This window comes from Bubalus kerabau, chromosome 22 (assembly GCF_029407905.1).
Source record: "Bubalus kerabau isolate K-KA32 ecotype Philippines breed swamp buffalo chromosome 22, PCC_UOA_SB_1v2, whole genome shotgun sequence".
In the NCBI taxonomy this organism is placed as follows: Eukaryota; Metazoa; Chordata; class Mammalia; order Artiodactyla; family Bovidae; genus Bubalus; species Bubalus kerabau.
Genome location: NC_073645.1, coordinates 7,388,892 through 7,407,692, shown reverse-complemented (window position 1 = coordinate 7,407,692; position 18,801 = coordinate 7,388,892). Strand labels below are relative to the sequence as shown.

At 35.4% G+C, this 18,801-nt stretch overlaps 1 protein-coding gene across 1 annotated transcript in view; it reads right to left on the bottom strand.

Moving 5' to 3' along the window:
• The window catches only part of PCDH15 (protocadherin related 15), a 1,792,715-nt gene that overhangs the window by 893,979 nt on the left and 879,935 nt on the right, over positions 1 to 18,801 (bottom strand). Inside the window, exon 5 of the mRNA XM_055560763.1 lies at positions 10,296 to 10,414. Within this exon, the coding sequence (XP_055416738.1) occupies positions 10,296 to 10,386 (91 nt within the window). The 5' untranslated portion in view covers positions 10,387 to 10,414. The remainder of the gene's footprint in view (positions 1 to 10,295; positions 10,415 to 18,801) is intronic.

The window sequence follows — 18,801 nt, the reverse complement described above, 5'->3', positions numbered from 1 at the left end:
GTCATGGCAACCCACTCCAGTATTCTTGCTTGGATAATCCCATGGGCAGAGGAGCCTGGCAGTCTCCAGTTCATGGGGTCACAAAGAGTTGGACATCTAAACGACTAAGCACACACATATCTGCAGTTCGTAGAACAAGGGTTGACATCTAGTAGCCATTTAAAAGCATTTGTATAAAACTATATAATCTTCTATAACTGAATTGTAGTGACATAGCATGTGCATTACACATGAACATACATCATATGTATCAAATATAAATGTATCCCAATGTGAGTAGGGTGTGTATTATGTGTAAGCTGTTTGTCACATAGAAATCATCCAATAAATATTAGCTATAATTGTTAGAAAGTTTATATGTGCACAGTAGACATTACATATGCTTGCTATACCTGAAGAATGAATGAATTAAAAAATCAGCATAATATATTATTCATGTTACATTAAAATGCTATAGCTTTTCCTCTATGAGGATACCAGCAGAATTGCATTATATGCAATCAACAGACCAGCTGTGGCCGTGGCCAAATTCTGGATATAACCATACAAAATATTGATGATTGAGCCAGTTTTCTCCTTTTCACACATGATCTAAGAAGCCTGAACAGCTGTCATCGGTATTCCAACTACTCAATTAAGACACTTAATAAACTCAGAGTGGCTGAACAGTCATCACTGAGCAGGCTGATTGAGCAGCCCTGAGGGCCAGTATTGGATCTTATAAGAGCAGGTAAAGATTGGTATCTGGAACTAAGAGGCTGATGTCAGAAATAACTGGCACAGTGTGATCCACTAACATTATGAACAAAATGCCCAGAACAACTGCTAATAATCAGAAAAAGAAAACACACTGAAGAAAGGATAGATTCACTTTGAGTTTTATACAAAGACTTTTCTAAATGATGCACCCTCAAGGCATAAAAATACAGGATGCTTGGGGCTGGTGCACTGGGATGACCCAGAGGAATGGTACGGGGAGGGAGGTGGGAGGGGGTTCAGGATTGGGAACACATGTATACTCGTGGCGGATTCATGTTGATGTATGGCAAAACCAATACAATATTGTAATTATCCTCCAATTAAAATTAAAAATATATATATAATTTACCTAAACTCTGTTTTCCTATCGAATCCTAAAAAGGATGCTATGTGTAATATCTCCATAGCAGAGATAATTATGGACTGCTTTGGTTCCTATGTCAATATTGAGCAGTGTCATAGAAATCAAACCCTCACTAAATGTGTCTTTGAATTACCGTTTGAACTCCAAGTACTATCATAAAGGTTACCTACTTGCTCCTATATTATTAAAAGACACTTCATCTCTCAGTTCTATTTTTTTCTTTATGGAAGGCATACTAATTTAAATAATCACTAACTGGGTTGTTCTGCCAGGTACTGAGGGAAACAAAAAGCAAATGAGACTTTCTGTGTTCAGAAATGTATACTCTAAACATAGAAACAAGCATTATTTGCCTTAATATAAAGGGGAAGATGGACATTAGTTACACCAGTTTCCTTGAGGTGTGATTGACAAACAAAACTGTATATTTTTAAAGTGCACAATATATGGCTGGATACTGATACACTGCAAAATGAATGATTTCCAGAACCAAATTAATTAACATAACCTAACACAATCATCACCTCACATAGTTCCTTTTTTTTAGTGTGGTAAGAATACTTAAAATCCATTCTGGTAGCAAGTTTGCAGTATATAAAACTACAGTATTATTAACTATAGACACCATGTTGTACATTAGGTTCACCAAACTTATCCATCTTATAACTAAATGTTTGCACCCTTTAACCAACCTTTCCTCACTTAATATGATTAGTAACAACATCAAGGAGTAATGAGCAATTTGGTTCCAAGGTGTAATTAGAATTGAGCAAAATCTTCTCTGAACAGGTCATAAAACAACATATACAATCCTCAATTCTAAGATGTATGCATCTTAAATCAGAGCACCAGTATTCAGGATTGTTCAGGTTTTCCAAAATTTCCAATTCTTTACCTTGAAAAATAAAAATGTATCCTGCAAACATTTTCTGAGTACTTCACCCCAAAATCTTCAGCAGATTTTGCATTTGTATTCTCCCAAACACACACACACACTATATGCACCAATGATTATATAAATCATCATATTGACTATATACCTCATTATTATTCTTGAATGAAATAACTGCCTCATGTTTGTTTCCCTAATATCTTTCATGGAGTTGATATTCAATAAAATGCAAACTAAATAAATGTTCTACAGAGAAGTGAAAATGTGGTCTAGAGAAAAAGAATATGTAGAGTGGACATGTAATAATTTGAAAGTACTGTGAAAGGGAAGATAGAAAGCAGAACATGACCAAGGAGAGGACCTTTATAATTGTTAGAAAATATTCAAACTGGCTCATTATAAAATATGACTCTTTATGGAAATACAAACAAAAGTGGGGCAATTTCAAAATCACAACTAGAGAAAGGTAGAATATTCACCAGGAAGATCATGTCTGATATATAGACAATCAGAAAGAGTCAGTTCTAAGAATCACTGAGGAAAAGAAAGTTACAAGAAAAGTAGATCAATAATGTTGTTTGCTGAAATGCTACAAAATTATAGGATTTGTCCAAGAAAGTAGTCATTGGAGACTTTAGAGAATGCACTTTCAGTAGAGATGTGAGAAAACCCAAATTGCAGAGCTTAAGGGATATGGTGCAGAAGTCGTGGTAACAAGTACGGAGATTTGATGGGAAAAGATCCAACTAAGAAAAGCCACTCTATTATGAGTTGTAACAGAGCCAAGCAAGATTATAATTACACTTTTGCTCAATTTCGATTTTTATTAAGAACAGTTAAAATGGATTCTACCTTCTCACACAATTTGGATGTGAGTATTTTATGTTTCAATGGGTTCATGTTTTTAAGGTTGTTAGAACTAGAGAGGGAACCATCTACCCTACTGGTGATCGCTAATTGTATTGTATTACTTATATAGTGAATTAGACCTACTTCTTTCCCTTTCTCAACAGGACAAATGAAAGTATCTGAAATATCAGTACTTAGCTATTCTGTGGAGAAGGCAATGGCACCCCACTCCAGTACCCTTGCCTGGACAATCCCATGGACGGAGAAGGCTGGAAGGCTGCAGTCCATGGGGTCGCACAGATTCAGACACGACTGACGTGACTTAGCAGCAGCAGCAGCAATTCTAAGTTACCTTGGAAATAACATTTTTGGGGTGTGGGTGTGTGTATGTATGAGCACAGAGAAAAAAGTACACTAATTGTTCTTATGTTTCTCAGAGTTTATTTGTGTATTTACTTTTTGGACTCTTTAGCTCTCTGGCTCCCAGTATGTACAGATGGGCTTTAATCAAGTCTATTACTAGTGTTCAGAGAAACTACTGAAGCAATCCTTCTAGGCAAAGGGTCAGAGTATAGAGAAGTTACAAAGTTAACATTTTTGAACTTGCTTACTGAGAAATCGTTGCTGAAACAAGAAAAGATATATGCCTTTTCAAACCTCTGACCTAAAACAAAATCCAGTTTGGAGGTACAGGATCTACAAGATTGCTCACCTTCAAAAAAGAGGAAATAAGAAATCCAAGTGTGGGTACAAACTAAAGCAGAAGACACAGCCAAGCTTTTATCTGGAAATGAAATTTAGAAAATTTTACTGGAGTAAGTACAGGTGTGAGAGTTGTACCTTAAAGAAGGCTGAGTGTTGAAGAATTGATGCTTTTGAACTGTGGTGTTGGAGAAGACTCTTCAGAATCCTTGGACTGCAAGGAGATCAAACCAGTCAATTCTAAAGGAAATCAGTCCTGAATATTCATTGGAAAGACTGATGCTGAAGTTCCAATATTTTGGCCAATTGATGCAAAGAGGCCAACTCATTGGAAAAGACCTTGAGCTGGGAAATTTTGAAGGCAGAAGGAGAAGGGGACGACAGAGGATGAGATGGTTGGATGGCATCGCTGATTCCATGGACATGAGTTTGAACAGGTTCCAGGAGATGGTGAAGGACAAGGAAGCCTGGTGCGCTGCAGTCCATAGGGTCAAAAAGAGTCGGAGATGACTCAGTGACTGACAACCACAGCAAAGCACTGAAAGTGCTGTTTCTTGGCATATTAATCTAAATATCCCATAATAACATAATTTAGATGGCATATATATATATATATATATATATATATATCTCCAAAAGTTTATAAAGCTTCAAGAAAAAATGACAAACACTCAGAATTTAAAAACTCAGCCTCTAGAAAAAACAACAAAATTACTCTGAAAAGTTGAATTTAACATCTCTGAATAAAAATACACTCTGTAAGATGGAAAAAGTGAAAGGGGTAGATAAGAAAATATGCCTTTATTATATTAAGATTAAAATTTGCATAAAATATATGCTATGTGTGGTTTCAAAATGTGTTATCTATTATGTATGAGTGTGTGCATGTATATTGTTCAATTTCTCTCGATGTGTGCTGCCTTAAGAAATAATATTTAAATGAAAGATGTTTCAGAGACAATCAAGTTCATTGAAAATTACTTAGGTATAGTCTCCATTAATCATCTTTAATTATAATTGAAACAGATTCAAAAGAAATTATTGCATTGTAATATGTTCAGAGAAATAAAATCAGTCCTGATATTCATTGGAAGCTGAAACTCAACACTTTGGCCACCTAATGCGAAGAGCCAACTCATTGGAAAAGACCCTGATGCTGGGAAAGATTGAAGGTGAGAGGAGAAGAGGACAACAGAGGATGAGATGGTTGGATGGCATCACTGATGTGATAGACATGAATTTGAGTAGGCTCTGGGAGTTGGTGATGGACAGGGAAGCCTGGAGTGCTGCAGTCCATGGGGTTGCAGAGTCGGACATGACTGAGCAACTAAACTGAACTAATGTTCAGAGAAATATAATGTTAACTAGAGGAAGATGACCTGAACTAAACTTTTAAATAGCAAACTGAAAAAAAAATAAAATTTATAAACATTCCCAGAATAATACTAGGGGGACCATGTGTATCCCACAAATAGACCAGTACAGTCCATGAGGCAAGGATGTTGCTATAATGGTGCCCTATGTGATAGTCTGTAATAGTCTGGAAACATGAACAATTAAGATTTTTTAATTCTTCTTGCAGAAGTGTTAAGTTTATGTAGCCAGTTCTTCTTAAGGTATCTAAAGGGGGGAAACATCAGTCTAAGAAACATAAATGTTTCAGCTCTTTGGGCGGTTTTATTTTCCTTATAATGCTATTATTAGCATTGCAATTTGTATGTCATTATAAGTGTATTAGTATAAACCATTGTCACTCTACTTTTTGACCTCTAGACATACTTGATAAAAATGAAGTTTCCAGGCTCAAATGTCAGATCTTAGAAGATTTTAGTCTCAGACATTAAAATACGTCTATACCTTTAATCAGAGAAGGCGATGGCACCCCACTCCAGTACTCTTGCCTGGAAAATCCCATGGAGGGAGGAGCCTGGTGGCCTGCAGTCCATGGGGTCGCTAAGAGTCGGACACGACTGAGCGACTTCACTTTTACTTTTCACTTTCATGCATTGGAGAAGGAAATGGTAATCCACTCCAGTGGCTCTTGCCTGGAGAATCCCAGGGACGGGGGAGCCTGGTGGGCTGCCGTCTATGGGGTCACACAGAGTCGGACACAACTGAAGCGACTTAGCAGCAGCAGCAGCAGCATACCTTTAATGGTGACATATCTATCTCATCACTGACTTTCCATGGATAAATGGATTACCTAACAAGCATAACAATATACCTGGAAATGTTCCTCAATTTTCATTTCAGGGTTCATTTGAATTAATAAGCCCTCCAAGGAAAGAATATAGTCATTAATACTTAGAAAAATAAAATGGGGACTTCCCAGTTGGTCCAGTGGTTAAGGATCCACCTTTCAATGCAGGCAAAGTGAGTTCTATCCCTGGTTAGAAAACTAAGATCCCACATACCATGGGGCAACTAAACCCATGTGCTGCAACCTCTGAGCCTGCACACTCTAGAGTCAGTGCTCTGCAACCAGAGAAGTCCATGAGCCACAGTGAAGAGTGCTCATGCCACAGTGAAGACCCAATACAGCCAAAACAATAACAATAAAATGAAGTGCAATTTAACAAAGTTAAATCTTCAGAGAAGTGAAAGTGTTAGTTGCTCAATCATGCCCAACTCTTTACAACTCCATGGGCTACAGCCTGCCAGGCTCCTCTGTCCATGGAATTTTCCAGGCAAGAATACTGGAGTGAGTTGCCATTCCCTTTTCCAGGGGATCTTTCCAACCCAGGGATTGAACTTGTGTCTCCTGCATTGCAGGCACGTTCTTTACCATCTGAACCACCAAGGGAGTCTTCAAGGTGTTCAGTAAATATGAACAGATATAAGGGAAGTATATATAAATTGTGCACAGGAGCACAAAGTACTTATTTTAAAATATATATATATATATATGTATATAAACATATAAAAAGAAACAATTATTTATACATAATTGGAAGTAACAATATAAATAAATATAAAAAATATTTTAGTGAACACTGGTGATATGTCAGATAGTGTATTAAACTACATGAAAGTGAGTTTCAGAGAGTTATTCTTAATAAGAAAATAGCCTTAGGAAGTATTAATATATGACTTTTTGAGATTGTAAACAGCATCTCTTCAGATAGTTGCTCTGGTTGTGCAGTATATAAGGATTTCATTCACATCATAGATATATGCTAAGTTACATAATAGTTCAAGGGCAGGATGGAAGATTTTTGGCTTCCAGGCTGAAAGCCTGAGCAATCAGGGAGAACACTTTCCTTAAAAAAAACAAAAAACAAAAAACAAAAAAAAACAACAACTTATGTTGACTTTCATGGTCTGCACACACTTAGGTAATCTCTTTCTAACTCTCTCTCTCTCTCACACACACACATACACACTCACACACTTATTGGCACATATATTCTTTTATAGCTTCTCTAACACTCCTACACTTTGATTCAAAGTTAGTTATAATGCTTTGATATATGGTTGTTTGTAAAGAAATACTTTTCCTATCTGATCATGGTAGTATTACCTAGTCAATATGGACAATCTGAAAATGTAAAGTAAGTAATAAAAAATGAAAACAAAACTTACCCCTTATATGCCATTTTCCTTCCTTCCTTCACTTCTTTCCCTCTCTTTCATAATTCACTAATTCATTCAAAATCAAAACAAAATAAAAAACACAAATCCCATGGACAACTTGGTTTTTTACCTCATTGTGAATAATATGGTAGGATAAGGAATATGGTCTTAATATCTTTTATCCCACATAATACATAATTTAGCAGATAGCCTTGCCTCCTCTGCTTCCAATGGCATCTCCTGTGCAGGCTCCCCACATTCGATTTGGGATCACAGCACATGTTCCCATTTCAATAAAACTGTCAGGACTGATAATGAATTAAACTGTATGCTAAAATATCAATCCTAATACTTTCATATTGGGCTAGATTGGCTACTAAAACTATAAATCAATTATTTTTTCCAATATTCTACTGGCTAGCTAAATTCTGACTTTTAAAATTTAATTTAATACTATCAATCTCAATTATGTATTTATTCTTTCTTAAATCTGCAGTTATCAAACAAATGGAATCTTCATTACAAATAGGTCATCTGCAAATTTTATTATTGAATCTAAAAACTTACCCTAACACTTCGAGAAACATTGAACGACTCAAAAATTTGCCCAATTTCTTAAGTAAGAAAATTTTGAAAACAACTATTATGCAGTAAACTTTTCTTAGAAGCTGATTCACACATGTGGATAATACTAGAATATTCCATTTCATGATAAAATATTTCTTGAATAAACAGTATTTTTTTCCTTCCAACTTCCATATGCCTAAGTAAGGAAATAAACAGAATAAACACAGGAAACCTTTTATTTGAAAGTCCAGGAGAATTCTATTCTTTAACATCAGAAAAATATAAACTGCTATACTATAATAGCCTTAGGGTATTTAAAATTTTTCCACCTTCATATTTCTCTATCTTAGATCCTAACTATGTATAGAAGTAAGGTGTCAACTATCAGATAGTCTACTCTAACCAGTAAATCCAACCAGTAAACCTCTTAAACTTTTTTTCACACATTTCTGTCATAATTAGGATTATCACTACATTTTCCTTAAGTCTAACCCATACCTGCATTCTCAAGCATTTGGATAAGAAAAACTGGCTCAAGAAATCCATATCACATATTTCAGGTTTGTTATTTTGTGCGTTAGCCATGCTTTGTTTACTTCTGATTTCATTCCTGCATCATATGTTCTCAAACTTTAATAGGGATTTTAAAAAACAGTAGCTGTGAAAACCGTTTTCATGAACAATAAAATAAAAGTGATGTCAGAGTCCCTTACTGAGGGAGACCAGAGAGAAGTAGGTGACCTACAGGGATGAGTTATTACTTCTGAGGGGGCATCAGAGGATGCAAGTATGGAAGGAATGCTGAAAAGCACATACTGTTGAGAAACCTCTATAAAAAAAACTACACAAAATTTTTGTTTCTTTGCCACAGTTCTGATCCTTTCAGTCTTCCTAGGTGTTGAGCAACTTACCTCCAGGAGGAAAGAACTAAAAAGGCTTTCTAAGTGTGGCTGGAAGGTTTTCCATGAGGGCAGTGAGGGGGCAGCCTTACTGTGAATCTAACTTGGCAGGTGTGAAGCTATACTCTTCTTCAGAAATTTACTTCATGGTCAGTGGTGACCTGATGATCTTATTTTGGAGGTTATCAATACAAGCACATTTACAGAGACCAAGAGCTGAAATGAACTTATTAAAGAAACTAATTTATAGCATTACAGGTTAAACCAGGGATGATTTCCCTCAATAACCTAAATTACATTGCTAAAAAGTACAGGGTTTGTGAAAGTCTAATATGAGCAATGACAGTCCTTCCATCTCAGTGTAAACACTATGAATAAAAATAGAATGCCTTATGGCATGAAGAAATATTAACACACTGATTTGCCATCTATTCTTGAGGCATAAATTAAAATGTATTATTTTACTTTAAAGTCATGCATTTTTAAGTTCCATTGATTTTCATTTTTGCTTTAAAGTAGCAATTACATTATTTATTTCTTACTACACTTTTAACTTTGTTGTTAGACTGGAGACTCACAATCCTTATAAATGGCAATGACAGGGACATTAAATTCAGATGTACTTGGAGTAAACACTGTGCTAATTAGCTGAACTTTCCAAGGGATTAGGCTGTTGACTTTATGAAAATAGTTGATATTGTGAATTATTCTGCAAATCCCTAGAGGCATGATTTTCTAACTATGGAGGACCGAGAGTGCTTTAATATGTATATAATTTGACCACTGTATGGGGGATAAAGTCAAATTCATTCATCTATCATCAGATTATTTAATTTAGCCAAGCAAAGCTCACAAAAAACACACAAAAATCACAATCTTTGATGTCTCTAAGAGCAAATAGGTAACATGACAACAACAGATGACTAGTAAAAGTAATAAGCATAATAATAATAACAGAACAAAACATTTTTCTTGAATAGGGAACTTCTAGGATGGGAAAATTTATCCATTTTTCTTCTGAGAAAAATAGAGAGATCTACATTCCCATTAAGTAGTATTCAAAGACAGACACCGTCAATAATGAAATATCTAAGACAGGTACATTTGGGCCATTGCAGATATAACATGTTAAATGGTTCCATAGAGCTTGATGACTAATGTATTTTTATCAAATGACTGAGTTACTATTAAGGAATGACTCAAAGTCTAATGCCAAGTCTTTTACACTTTTTCACTCTTTCCAAATAAAATAGTGAGGGCTTGAAACCCCCCAATTTAAGTGCAAAAATCACTTATGACATCCACCTTTGACCCCTTCAGAGATCTCTTCTCATAGGGAATTTTGGTATTTTTCATATTCCTAATTTTATCCAAGGCTACTGTTTGTGTTTGTCTAATGGTTAGCAAATAGAATTTCATGTTGTTTATAACAGTTAGGCATTATTTTAGTGAGAACATGTAAGTGTTCAAATAGAGGCTGAACACTGGATTTTCTACCATATTGCAATCCTTATTAAGAAACAAAGTGCATCAGATGTTACTTTTGTAAAATTATTTTAATTAAATTATTGCAAGGAGTCACCAACTTTTAAAAATGAACTACAAATTAGCATTATTCGTTTCTATGATGTGCTGCATTTTCCACAGAAATCCCGGCTAACGCTAAAGGCCAGAGTGAAAGCACACTTACCGTCATCATATTGCCCCAAGCAGACTGTGAAGAGACAACCCAGGGTAATCCCTGAAGCGAACCATTTCCAGAGAGAAGACTGTTGGAACATCTTCTGTCGAATTCCACACAAGGTTGATCTGAAATAGAAAGATGGAAAAAGAAATATTTGACAAGTTCATTAATCTGTTATAGGTAAACACACCTGTCACAGCACAGAAAAGCCTTAATGACTTCATAGTTAATTACCTGTGCCACACTATCCATTATCAAAGTAGCATAATTGTTTAATGTACTAGAACTCATCTACATGAGTTTGCAGATGAGAAATCTCTAAGAAAAGACATCCATTCTGTTATTTACTTTGTAAGCAAGTAAGTTGAGATGTTAACATACTGATGACATTAGAACATCTTTAAAATTGAGACCCTGTGAGTGAATCAAATGCCAAACAGTTTAAGTCACTGGATTTATCCTAGGTATAGAACAATTCAATTATAACATGGAAGTTTTTGCAATTACTTAAGATGTTAAGCTGTTGGTGTCCTACATAAAATTTCAATAGCCATTTGTCTTATGGAATTACGTAGAAAAACCCATCATCAAAACAGAAATTCATTTTTAGTAGAGTGACAAGAGATTGACTTAACTATGTCATAAAGACTAAGAATAAGCCACCAGTTTTTACCACATCTGTCTTTGGAAGCATTTGCATTAATTTCATTTTAATTCTTTTGTTTTTCTTTGCAATCTGCCAGTAAATAAAGAAATTGAATGAGGTGTTAGTGGCCTGTGAGCAGATGGGCCAGTTTTCTATCTCACCAGAAAAGAAAGAATGAATTAGCCTAAAGGGGCAAGAGAGGCCATGAAGGCTGTGATAGATGGAAAAGTGCAGGGTTTTTCTGGAGAAACATGGGAATGTAAACCAGCGTTACTGAGTCTTCTGATTTTCCAGAACATGATAAATTTCTGTTTCCCATGGTAAATTTCAAATTTCCACATGAGACTGCTGAGTGTTTAGATGGTTGTCCAAAACTTTTTAATGACTAAAAGCTTCTGGCAGGTCATACTGTCTTCTAAGGTCCTTCAGTTTACAACTCCTGACAGGGATTCTCTCTACTAAACTACTCATGGGTAAGGTCCTTCAGAATGCACAAAGGAAATAATTTGAATTTTACTTTTGTATATATTTTGCTAAATTTGTATTTCTGCTTTATTTTTGTGCATTTTATAAGGTTTATTTGCACAATAGCCTGCAAAATATGTAATTTATTTAAAATTATATTAAAATTACAAGCTCAAACAATTTTTATTCATGGAATGAAAGTGAAAGTGAAGTTGCTTAGTCATGTCCAACTCTTTGCAACCCCATAGACTGTAGCCTATCAGGCTCCTGCATCCATGGGATTCTCCAGGCAAGAGTACTGGAGTGGGTTGCAATTTCCTTCTCCAGGGGATTTTCCCAACTCAGGGACCAAACCCGGGTGTCCCACATTGTGGACAGATGCTTTACCATCTGAGCCACCAGGGAAGCCCATAATCATGGAATCCGTGGTCCATAAATTTCAAGTCACAGAACTAGATCATAGACCTCTAAAATGGAATCTATTCTTCTGTGTTTCTTCATCTTAATAAAAAGAGTGTTCTTTTTATCTAACTCTCACATATTTTCCCCCTCTAACTGGCAAAGAACTCAGCTTCTACTTTTACAACTTCTAGACAAAGATAGAGCCCATCATTAAATATCAAGCAACTATAATGATACATGTTTATTGCAGGAAAGGAAAAAATAAAATTGGCAAATGCTAGTCATTTTAAGAGCAGTTTATTAGAGTGGGGCTTCTTTTTAAATTCAAGTTCTTCAACTTCCCAGTTATGACGGAGCAAATGAAATAGCATCTCTGTCTCACTTACCTCATTATTAACACGGAGATACAAAAGTGCCTACCTCATAAATTTATTTGGAGGATTAAATAAGTGGCTATAAATACATGCTTAGAAGAATACCTCAGAGTGAGCACTCCACAAAGCTTAACATGAGTGTTTTTGATTCAGCATCTATGAAGTCTTCAAAGTGGTTAAACATACATTTTCTCAACTCATCTTGAGTGAAACCTCTAAGGTAGGTATTATTGTCTCTACTCTGTGGAGGAAAGGATATGCTCACATGCTCAAGGTTACAAACTCATGAGTGGCGGAAGTGGTGGTGAAGTTTGTAAGCTTGAAATTTCTGCTCATTCCATTACAAAAAAGGACAAAAAAAATTTCATGAGAGCACATGGTTCTAGTTTCAAAATACATGGAGGCCCAGAATAGCTTGCTGCATTTCTTTCCTGTATACTAAGGAGAAATATTGCATGCTTCTTCCCAAACCTGAAGAATATATAAGATTTGTGCAAATAATGGCTTCAATTCCTCTTTCTTTTTCTAAAGAAATGTTACAACATTAAGAAACAGGAAACAGTGTTTAAATTTTAAAAATAAAGGGAAAACACTTAAATGATATTAGAAAAAAAATTTTTTAAAAAGCAATATCCATTTTCTTTACTAGTTTTACACTCTCTAGAATTGCAGGCAAAGTTCTTACAGGTGCTTTCAAACAACATTCTAACATGGTATTGTACTTTTATTATAAATTCCATATTGAACACTGCCTTGTTCCTTGAGTGGAATATTTCCCTCAAGATCTCCTTGGTCAGTAATACTATGCCCTATAAACCTAGACTGTGCTCGATTCTAAAAAGAAATGTAGCTGACCTATAAATAATGTCATTGCACTTGTTTTTTTGGAGATGATTGACTACCATATTCAACACTGTTATTGTTAATAAAGACATGGTTTTGCAATAGTAATTTGAAAACACAGTTGATCCTTGAACAACTTAGGGGTTAGGAGCACCAATCATCCCCCTTCCTCCAACCAAAAATCCAAATATCTCTGCATCAAATGACTTACCCAAAAGCAGTAAAATAAAACAGTTTGGATAGAATCAAGACTCTAGGCTGCTCTCAGTCCATGTATTGTGATTCCTGGGCTTCCCAACTGGTGCTGGTGGTAAAGAACCCGTCTGCCAATGCAGGAGACATAAAAGACGTGGGTTCAATCCCTGGATTGGGAAGATACCCTTGAGGAGGGCATGGCAAAGCACTCTAGTATTCTTGCCTGGAGAATCCCATGTACAGAAAAGCCTGGTGGGCTACAGTCCACAGGATCACAAAGAGTCAGACACGAGTGAAGCAACTTAGCACACATACATGCATTGTGATTCCCTAATCAAACACAAATTTTTCCCCACACTTAAAGATTTGCAAAATAAAATTACAGATGCTAATTTTACTGAAAAAAACACACAGATAAGAGTGAACCTGTGCTGTACAAACCCATGTTGTTCAAGGGTTATCTGTAGTATTCTACTGTCAATAATACTGGGGGGGAAAGCACATTTTCCAATTATGTTATAATCTTTTACATAAGTGGTTTCAGTTTCATGATATTTACTATATATTTTCTGTAGTCTTTGGAATATTTTACTATTATTACTAAAGACACAATATATTGATTTTGAGTTTTACATTATTTGTTTGATAAAGCTACCAGACACAATTCATATTCATTTCTCTGGCATTGAATATTCTCAGAAATTCAATTATTCAACAAGCATTTATGGAGGGTCTATGAGGTACCACTCACTCTAATTGACAGATGGAACTTATCAATTTAAAAAAATGCATATCCCTGCTTCTATGAGTCTTACATTCAGAAAATGGAGTAAGGTTATATGAAACAAATAATTGCATTCTGTTAACACAGCTGCAGAAAAACTTGACAAGGAAAGCATAACTATTTCAGTAATCCTTACTGAAAGCACCCTTGATGGTATCTAGTACCTTGAGGGTAGATTACTGTTCATCTCTTGGAGGGAGGTAAATAAAAGGCCTTTCACTTTAAAGTATAAACACAAAGTCCGTCAGTACACAGTGCTCTACTCTTTCCCTGCTGATCCCTGCCTTCTGGAGTCTGGGTTGGTTGTGGTGAGACATGGCAAAAGCAGCCAAGGTTAACAGTAGCTTTCCCTCTGGTACATTTTTGAAAATGCTAACTCATTTTTTTAAGGCTCTGCCCTGACTGCTACATGAAAAACCACTAATTTCTTTGAGGTATCAAAGTGTGGATACCAACACCATGATGAGAAATCCCACATCAGCATTGTGTCAGAAAGGAAGCTGGAATCTCCCAGGGAGCTGAGAGAGGAACATGAGCATTTCGCCCTTCAACAGTCTGTTCAGTCACACTTTGGTACTTTGCTATCACTGACAACATCTAGATAGAGTTATAATAACAAAACTTGTCACTTTTATACTGCTTATAGGAAATGTATACTATTTACTTCCTAGAATATGCAAACTCTCTTTCAAAGCACCCTTAACTATGAAATTTAAAATACAAGCCTTTCCAAAGTCACCACATCTGACCACACCATATATGAATTTCCTTACTGCTTGGTGGAAAATCTTTCTTTTACTTCACTGTTGTGGGAATAAACAAGAAGGTTTTCATTGCTAGAGAAAACAGTTATCATTCATAAGCATGACCTGATGAATCAATCTTTATCTTTTTTCTTTGTAATATGCACTTTCAAAAAATAACATTTCAGAGCCTTTATGATCTATTCTCTTTTTCTATATATCTCTTCCTATAATTTTAATATATTTTATTAAATATATATTAATATATTTATGTTTAGGACTACCCTGGTGGCTCAGACAGTAAAGAATCTGCCTGCAATGCAAGAGACATGGGTTCGATCTCTGGGTTGGGAAGATCCTCTGAGAAAGGGAATGGCTAACTACTCTTGTATTTTTGCCTGGAGAATCCAATGGACAGAGGAGTCTGGTGCACTATATAGTCCATGGGGTCTCAAAGGGTCAGACACAATTGAGCAAATAAGCATGCACACATGCATGTCACATTTATAAAATATACTATCCTTATAAAAGTATATATGCAAAGTAGAAAATATATTTTATTTTTTGAAGAATAAAATATATTGAAATATTTATATTCATATTACACCTTTATTCATAAAACTATGTAAATATTTATTTTATTTAACTTTATACTATATTTATATGTATACTATATATAGATAAATATTGATCCTATATATATATCTTTTTATTCATTAGCTTAATTCTGTTGCAAGGACAGAAATGGCCAGATTGCCCCTGACAGAAAAGTTACCTGTGTTTTCATCAGGCACTGTGAGAGCTAAGGTACCTCTCCAACCTGGCCCAAACTAACCAGACTTTCCTAATCTTTGATGGAGCTTACAGTCTGACGTGCCACAGTGCCTGAGTTTACCTTTATTGCTGTTCACTTTAAAATGTATATTTGTTCGTGTTCACTCTCTACGCGTGTGTTCATAATGTATAAATATATGTGTATATATATCTACATATATGTGCATTCATAATACATGTGGTGTGTGCACACACGTGAGCATGTACGCATATGCTGTCACTTCAGTCTGACTCTTTGCAACTCCATGGACTGTAGCCCATCAGCCTCCTCTGTCTGTGGGATTTTCCAGGCAAAAAATACTGGAGTGGGTTGCCATTTCCTACCAGGGGATCTTCCTGACCCAGGGATCAACTCTGCATCTCCTTTCTCTCCTGCATTGCACTGGGGTTCTTTTTTCTAATATATATATATATATATATATATATATATAAATGCTGTCTTCCTGTTTTCACTTTTAAATGTATATTTGTGTGTACTCTTCCTGTGTGCATTGATAATATATATACTCCTTCCCTACCTCCCTTCCTCCTCTCTTCACCCCATCTGACACAATTCAATATGCATACATACAATCTCAATCTAATGGAATCAAAGTTGATAAAAAATAGTTTAAAAACTGAGGAGAAGAAATCCATAAGAACTTATTTCACTAACAGTGTAACTGTTCACAGAACATGTGTTGGATTAGAGTTTTAACATTTTAAATATTACTCAACATTTGTAAACATTAAATGAGAATAATTTCACTCAAAATACATTTCCTAGAACCATATGATACAAACAAGAAAAATCTAAGTTAGATACTCTTCTTCTACAAACTTTGATGGATCTTAACAATAAAGAGGGCTTCTCTCATAGCTCAGCTGGTAAAGAATGGGCCTGAAATGCAGGAGACCTGAGTTGTTCCTGAGTTGGGAAAATGACATTGGAGTAATGACCTAAATCAAATCCCTTATAATTACACAGTGGAAGTGATAGGATCTAGGGAATCGATCTGATAGACAGAGTGCCTGAAGGACTATGGACAAATATTCACAACATTGTATAGGAGGTGGTGATCGAAATCTTCCCCCCCAAAAAAGAAATTCAAAAAGGCAAAATGGTTGTCTGAAGACGCCTTACAAATAGCAGAGGAAAAAAAGAAAAGTTGAAAGGCATAGGAAGAAAGGAAAAATATACCCCTCTGAATGCAGGATTCCAAAGACTACCAAGGAGAGATAAGAAAGCCTTCCACAGTGATCAATGCAAAGAAGTAGAGGAAGACAATAGAATGGGAAAGATTCGAGATCTCTTCAAGAAAATTAGAGATACCAGAGAATATTTCATGCAAATATGGGCACAATAAAGGACAGAAATGTATGGACCTAACAGATGCAGAAGATATTAATAAGAGGTGGCAAGAATACACAGAAGAGCTATACAAATAAGCTCTTCATGACCCAGATAACCACAATGGTGTGATCACTCACCTAGAGCCAGACATTCTAGAGTATGAAGTCAAGTGGGCCTTAGGAAGCATCCCTACAAACAAAGTGGGCCTTAGGAAGCATCCCTATAAAACAATTCCAGTTGAGCTATTTCAAATCCTAAAAGATGATGCTGTGAAAGTGCTGCACTCGATATGCCAGCAAATTTGGAAAACTCAGCAGTGGTCACAAGACTAGAAAAGGGCAGTTTTCATTCCAATCCCAAAGAAAGCCAACACCAAAGAATGTTCAAACTACCACACAATTGCACTCATTTCATATGCTTAGCAAAGTAATGCTCAAAATTCTCCAAGTAAGGCTTCAACATTATGTGAAACTTGAACTTCCAGATGTTCAAGCTGGATTTAGAAAAGGCAAAGGAACCAGAGATCAAATTGCCAACATCCACTGTATCATAGTAAAAGCAAGAAATTCCAGAAAACAACATCTACTTCTGGTTCATTAATTACACTAAAGCCTTTGATGTGTGAATCAAAACAAACAGTGGAAAATTCTGAAAGAGATGGGAATACCAGACCACCTGACTTGCTTCCTGAGAAATCTGGTTGCTGGTCAAGAAGAAACAGTTAGAACCAGACATGGAACAATGGACTGGTTCCAAACTGGGAAAACTGTAAGTCAATGTTATATATTATTACCCTGATTATTTAACATATATGCAGAGTACATCATGTGAAATGCTAGGCTGGATAAAGCACAAGCTGGGTCTTAGGAAGCATCCCATCTCATTAATGAAGATTGTTGAGAGAAATATCAATAACCTCAACCGATAGACGTGAGTTTGAGCAAGCTCCGGGAAATTGTGAAGACAGGGAAACATGGCATGCTGCAGTCCATGAGGTTGCAAAGAATCAGCCATGACAGAGAAACTGAACAACAATAACAACAATCAAGAACTTAACATGTCCATAGGGGTTTTTCCTTTTCAAATGGTAGTTTTAATCATAAAACTCTAAATGATGGAAGAAATGACTCTGGGTTTTCTTTTTGGATAATACTCCTCATCAAGGATACAAACTACTGATAAACATAGCTAGCTTATTCAATTTACATATAAAAATTATATCCTATTACAAAAAGCTAATATTCAATATAACCAAGATATATGTTATAAGATATATGCTATAACATATAAGATATATGTTATAATAATCTATTCATACTAGTTGGCTTAGTAAAATATGAATAAATTAAAAATTAAAAAGGAAGTAGATTTCACTACCTGTGTCAATTATGACTGGATATTCTTTTTAGTGTTTATACACGTATTTACTCAATAAGAATTTATTGTATATTTATCGCATGTCAGATACTCTGCTTCTACTGAAGAAATAAATCAATTTGGTTTCCTCACAATGATTTTGCTATTGAACAAGAAACATATTTCATATTTTTTGTTCAGTATACAATTTCAAAGAGCACTAGTAGTGATTCTGCATAAAAGGAGTTTTAAATTTTAGTTTCCAAATTTAAGAGATTTGCTTTCAGTCTATGCTTTCTGAATTAGCATCTAAATACTAGTCCTAGACATAAATATATTTATCATAATCTTAGAAAAATCATAGGAAAAAATAAACTTAGCTTGACAAGATTGAACATCAAGAAATGGAAAAAGCACAAGCATTGTTTTATCTGTGGAATGTTTGACTTAAGAACATAACCAAATAAGTCTGAAACTGAATAAAGCTCAGGCAAGCGTATGCATGATTTTCAAAGGAAACTTGAAGGAGAGTTCTGT